We start from the raw sequence: 5,000 nt of genomic DNA, 5'->3' as shown, positions 1-5,000 counted from the left end.
ATAGGTGCCGCAAAAAAATAAAGGAAAGGACACATGATTTTTAAAACCCACAGAGATGACTTGTCTGTGTGGAAAAGAATAATAAAGTAGATGTGTGTGTGTGTGTGTGTGTGTTGCTGAATTCCTCACCAGCACGGAACAGACACATCAGGTGGGCGTCCAGGTGAATCATTACGTGGCGGAAGCGCAGGTGACGGTGGTGGATGAGGCTTAGTGTGACGTGTTGAGTCGTGGAGTGTGTGTGTGTGTAGAGCAGAACGGTTGTTGGTTGGGGGGATGGGCGGGTTGATGGTGGTGGTGGTGGTGTGTGCCGCGCCGCCCACCACTATAGGGTGGGTGATACGGGCGGCACGCAGAATGTTGCAGCGTTGCGCGGCGCCATAAATGAGTGAAGTATGGGCGTGGGGGGCGTGTCCGTGCTGCCCAGGAAGCCCGCGCGCCGCACCCACCACGTAAAATAAACATGTAGGCACCATACGTTACGGCCAGGTCTCGCCGCCACCGTCACGCCGCCATAAACGTAAATATCAACACGGTGCACAAAAAAACACAGGTAATCATCGTCTACATTACACCACACGTCACCTTAACGCGCCGCTCTACTTCCAGGGGCGCTGAGCATTGCCGCCCTCACGACACGCGGGAAACACTCGCACGGAAAAACTAACACAGCTTGTCAATGTGTTCGCGGCGCATTGGAAACACTCACAGGGGGAAACACCAACACAGCCTGTCAATATTTTCACGACACACTGGAAACACTACGAAGGGGAAAACTAACCTAACTTGTTAATGTATTCACCACACACTAGGAGAACTAAAAGAGGAAACACTTACATGTAGACTAACATCACCTAACTTATCATTACATTAACAAAACAGGAACACTAAGGAAGGAAAAACTTAACATAACGTAACTTAACTTGCCAGCACGTTAACAAAACACTAGAAACACTAAGACAGGGAAAACTTAGCTTGACCCAACTTATTAATAACTTCACGAAACACAGCAAGAACTAATACTGGACAAAGGAAATTAACCTAACCTAACCAAACCTAACCTAACCTAACCCAAATCACCCTAACCCAACGAAACCCAGCCCAATCTAACCCGGTCAAACTCACACGCACACAAACAAAAGCAGGTCAAACTTACCTTGTACCACGTGACCACTGGCTTGGGGAACCCTCTGGCGCGGCATGTGAAAGTGAGGGACTCCCCTGGGCGGCGCTGCTGGGGCTCCTGCGGCCACACCTCCGTCAGAACAGGCTTGGTCAGGTTCTCAATCACCTCTCCTTTCCCTGCGTGGCGGAGGGAAGTCGGGGGTTCGTCAGTGTGGATAGAGCAGATGACTAAGAGTAAGTCATGAAAACTGGTAACCTTCTATTTACTTATTTTTCATGTAAGGCCAAGGGCGACAAAAAAAAAAAAAAAAAAAAAAATGCGAAAAAAAATGGTTTGGGAAAATAGAAAAAAATTGAGCGTTTAAGACCTAGAAAGGGAACGATAAGGGATAAAGGATCAGTATAGAGAGGAAAGATAAGAGCACAACATTCACCCATATTGGCAGGGAAATGATTGCAGGATGAATTTGTGTGCCATTATTACGCCAAGATAAATAGGTTTGGCGGGCTTAGCGGGGGTCCAGTGAGCCTTTTGCACACAGCGATGGGGTGGAAGCGGCTCATTTCCCCGCGTTTGTCCGTGTCCGTGACGGGTGAAGCGGGTTAGTTAGGCCTTGGTTGGGAGGGAGTCGGGTAGGGGGAGGGGGAGGGGGGCAGGGCGGGTTTATGTATCAGATTGTTTCGCTGTGTTACGCTCAGTTGCAGACGCGGAGAGTGGACTGGCAGGTGTTACGGGAATGATGGAGAGGAGATTAAACGTTGTGTTTGTAGGTCAATTGGAAACGAGAGAGAGAGAGAGAGAGAGAGAGAGAGAGAGAGAGAGAGAGAGAGAGAGAGAGAGAGAGAGAGAGAGAGAGGTGTGTGTGTGTGTGTGTTACAGGCCGGCTGGCTCATTTACTAACTACATCGTACATTTTTCACGCGCTGATTCATTAAGACAGCCGATGCAGGATTAAAAACAAACGCTAATAAATAGAGGCCGGTCGGAATATCGTGACACTATGCAAAGTCCATCTGTGCCTCGTAAATTCACTGAAAATCCCAATGGACAAATAAAAACAAATGTGATAAATACTGAAAGGTTCGCTGAACAACCTAACACATCAGTAAGCACCACCAGCTGTTCAGGGCAAGCCACACGGAGCCACAGCCATGCAGAGCCGTATAAGACAGCCGCGTATAGAGAGAAACAATGTCAGAAGGCTCAAGTTACTATGAGCTACCATGAGATTTTTAACTCTGGCGTCTCTCTGCTCAGCTCAGGAAAATGTGACGCAAGTTTGGACAATAATTTTAAGACAGAGAGAAGAAAAAGTGAGTGAGTAGTTAAAGCCTGTATGATCAGGAAGAAGAAAAACTAAATTAGAACGCGTCTAATCTCTCTTTGACCTTTGAAATTAATTTTTATGAGGGGAAAAATGCGTTTAGTACTCATGACAGTGACCCAAAGTAACATTATCATTACCAGTGAAGGAGCGAGGGGGTAGACACTCACCCAGCACAATGAGGGTGATGGAGGCGTTGACGCGGCCAAACCCATTGACGCCCACGCAGGTGTAGAGGCCCGCGTCGCTGCTCTTGATGTTCTTGATCTTGAGCAGCCGCTTCTTGGGCACGTACCTGTTCCACGTGGCCTTGATCGCCTCGCCATCCTGCAGTGAGGAAAGGAAGGCATGTCAGATCTCTCACCAGCCTGTGTGAGTCCAGTGAGGAGACTCTTGTAGGGTGTAACATGGGATACAGGTGACAGGTGATAGAGTGGTGGAAGGAGAGGAGGCGCATCTGGTAGTATTGAAGGACTGAGCTAAGCCAACACCATGACTCAAGATGTGACGGTCCTGACGTATAGGAAGGGTTGGCAAGGCAATGAAGGGATGCCACACCTGGTGTTTTCAGTAATCATGGAATAAAATAAATTTTTTACGCCATTTATGAATCACAGACATTATGGCAGTATTTCCCGGAATATTACATCAATACTCACATCCCAGGGCATTTAAACTGATTTAAATGTCCACGCATTTCACATGGACAGTTTCTTTACATTTTCTTTACAGTTTCTTTACTTTTCTTATCGGCTGCTTGGTTGTTTTTATTATTATTTTCCGAAAAGTGACGTATGGCAATACTAGCACGTGACGTCAGCTTACAGTACTGTGCCTTCACCACAGAGAGGGATATCTTGTTTACTTTTTTGTGAATAAAAATCAAGATGATATGAATAAGTAATATGAAAACAGAAACTTTAACAGGAAAAACAGTAACAGTAGAGCAAAACGAACAGAAATAAGAATCATACAACTAAAGGATAAATTACTCCCATGTACTTGCATCGATTACTTCCCCTCCTCCCCTCTTCCCTTACTTCCTTCCCCTTCCCTCATCCCTTCCCCTTCTATTCCCACCCCTTCCCCTCACATAACAAAGAGGAAACAGAATGAAGGCGGGTAACAGTGAAAAATCGACTCAGTGACTATAAATTTCTATTCTCATTCTCATTTTGGTAACTACAGTGCGACGGACAGACACACACACACACACACACACACACACACACACACACACACACACACACACACACACACAGGGACCTAGATAGACGGGTGAGTGGACAGACAGCAAGACAGATGGACAGGGGCGAGCCAAGCATTGTATTGTGTTGTGGTTATTAATCAGAGAAACACATAAATTGCTTCGTAAATAAAGACAGCACTCACACAAAAAAGAGAAAGGAAAAAGAGGAAAAAGGTTGTGTCAGTGTGATGAATGAGTGTGAGGGGAGGTCGTCAGTGTTCAGAGTGGGGTAATGGTGGCTGGTGTTGTGAGGGTGTTGTTGTTGTTGTTGTTGTTGTTGAGGTGGTGATGGTCGTGATGGTTTTATTTCTGTTGATTTGCTTGTTTGTTATTTTCCATTCAAGTTTCATTTCATTCCCTTTTTTCTATGTATCATCTTTTGTTATTCCCCTTTCATCCCTTGTCTTACTTCTTATTTACATTTTTCCCTTCCTTGTGCGTTCATTAGTTCTCACAATTAACTCCTCACCCATGCTCGTCTTTTTGCAGTTTTTACGTTCAGAAATCATTAATTTACTACACTTTTGCATATATAATGAAAGAAGTATGCACGTCTCCATTCTCTGTACGCTAATGGTGAAAACTCTACCTCATATCGTAATCATTCCACAGATCAAATTATGTTCACCTGTCTGTCTAACTGTCTGTCTCTCTACCTGTCATTGTACTTACCTGTCTATTTATAATCCTTTAGCATATCTATTTCTGTACGTCAATGAATTAAACTGTACGTCATTTCTTAATCGCATCGGCTCACCTGTCTACCTATCTATATGTCTTTCTATCTACCTGTCCATCAGTACTCCGGTAACGTATCTTTATTTCTGTCCGCAATAAATTAAACTGTACGTCATTTTTTAACCCCATCGGCCCACCTGTCCACCGACCTACCTATCTACCTGTCTACTTGTGCCGTGTAGCCAGCTGCGTTAAAGGTGAAGGGCTGGTCTGACCTAACCCTCTAAAGTGCTGTGTTGTAATGCTGTGTTGGTTTTGTTACGGCCTTAATGATTTGAGGTAACACGATTAGGGCGCCGCCAGAACCCGCAGAACACTGGCAGAGAGTGTTCCCTTCTCTCTGCTCCGGGAGTTGGCGGGGACCAGGTGATCGTAACTCGCCTCATTTGCCTCACCTGTAACCTGTAAACCGTATTCTGCTCTTCCTTTCCCTGGCTTAATGCACCATAAGCTACGTACACCTGCATTCACACACACACACACACACACACACACACACACACACACACACACACACACACACACACACACACACACATACACAGGTTAGGTTTGGTTTGGTT

The 5,000-nt window shown here is 45.6% G+C and overlaps 2 protein-coding genes across 2 annotated transcripts in view; one reads left to right on the top strand and one right to left on the bottom strand.

Moving 5' to 3' along the window:
- LOC135093408 (fibroblast growth factor receptor-like 1) overlaps nt 1-5,000 on the bottom strand; it is a 108,345-nt gene that overhangs the window by 14,449 nt on the left and 88,896 nt on the right. Inside the window, exons 4-5 of the mRNA XM_063992682.1 lie at nt 2,621-2,777; nt 1,157-1,302 (exon numbers count right to left, since the gene is read on the bottom strand). Coding sequence (XP_063848752.1) covers nt 1,157-1,302; nt 2,621-2,777 — 303 coding nt within the window. The remainder of the gene's footprint in view (nt 1-1,156; nt 1,303-2,620; nt 2,778-5,000) is intronic.
- The window catches only part of LOC135093407 (probable ATP-dependent DNA helicase HFM1), a 289,819-nt gene that overhangs the window by 227,417 nt on the left and 57,402 nt on the right, over nt 1-5,000 (top strand). The window lies entirely within an intron of this gene.

This window comes from Scylla paramamosain, chromosome 43, assembly GCF_035594125.1.
Source record: "Scylla paramamosain isolate STU-SP2022 chromosome 43, ASM3559412v1, whole genome shotgun sequence".
Taxonomy (NCBI): domain Eukaryota; kingdom Metazoa; phylum Arthropoda; class Malacostraca; order Decapoda; family Portunidae; genus Scylla; species Scylla paramamosain.
The sequence above is the reverse complement of the archived record's forward strand: the minus strand, read 5'-3'. Positions and strand labels throughout refer to the sequence as shown.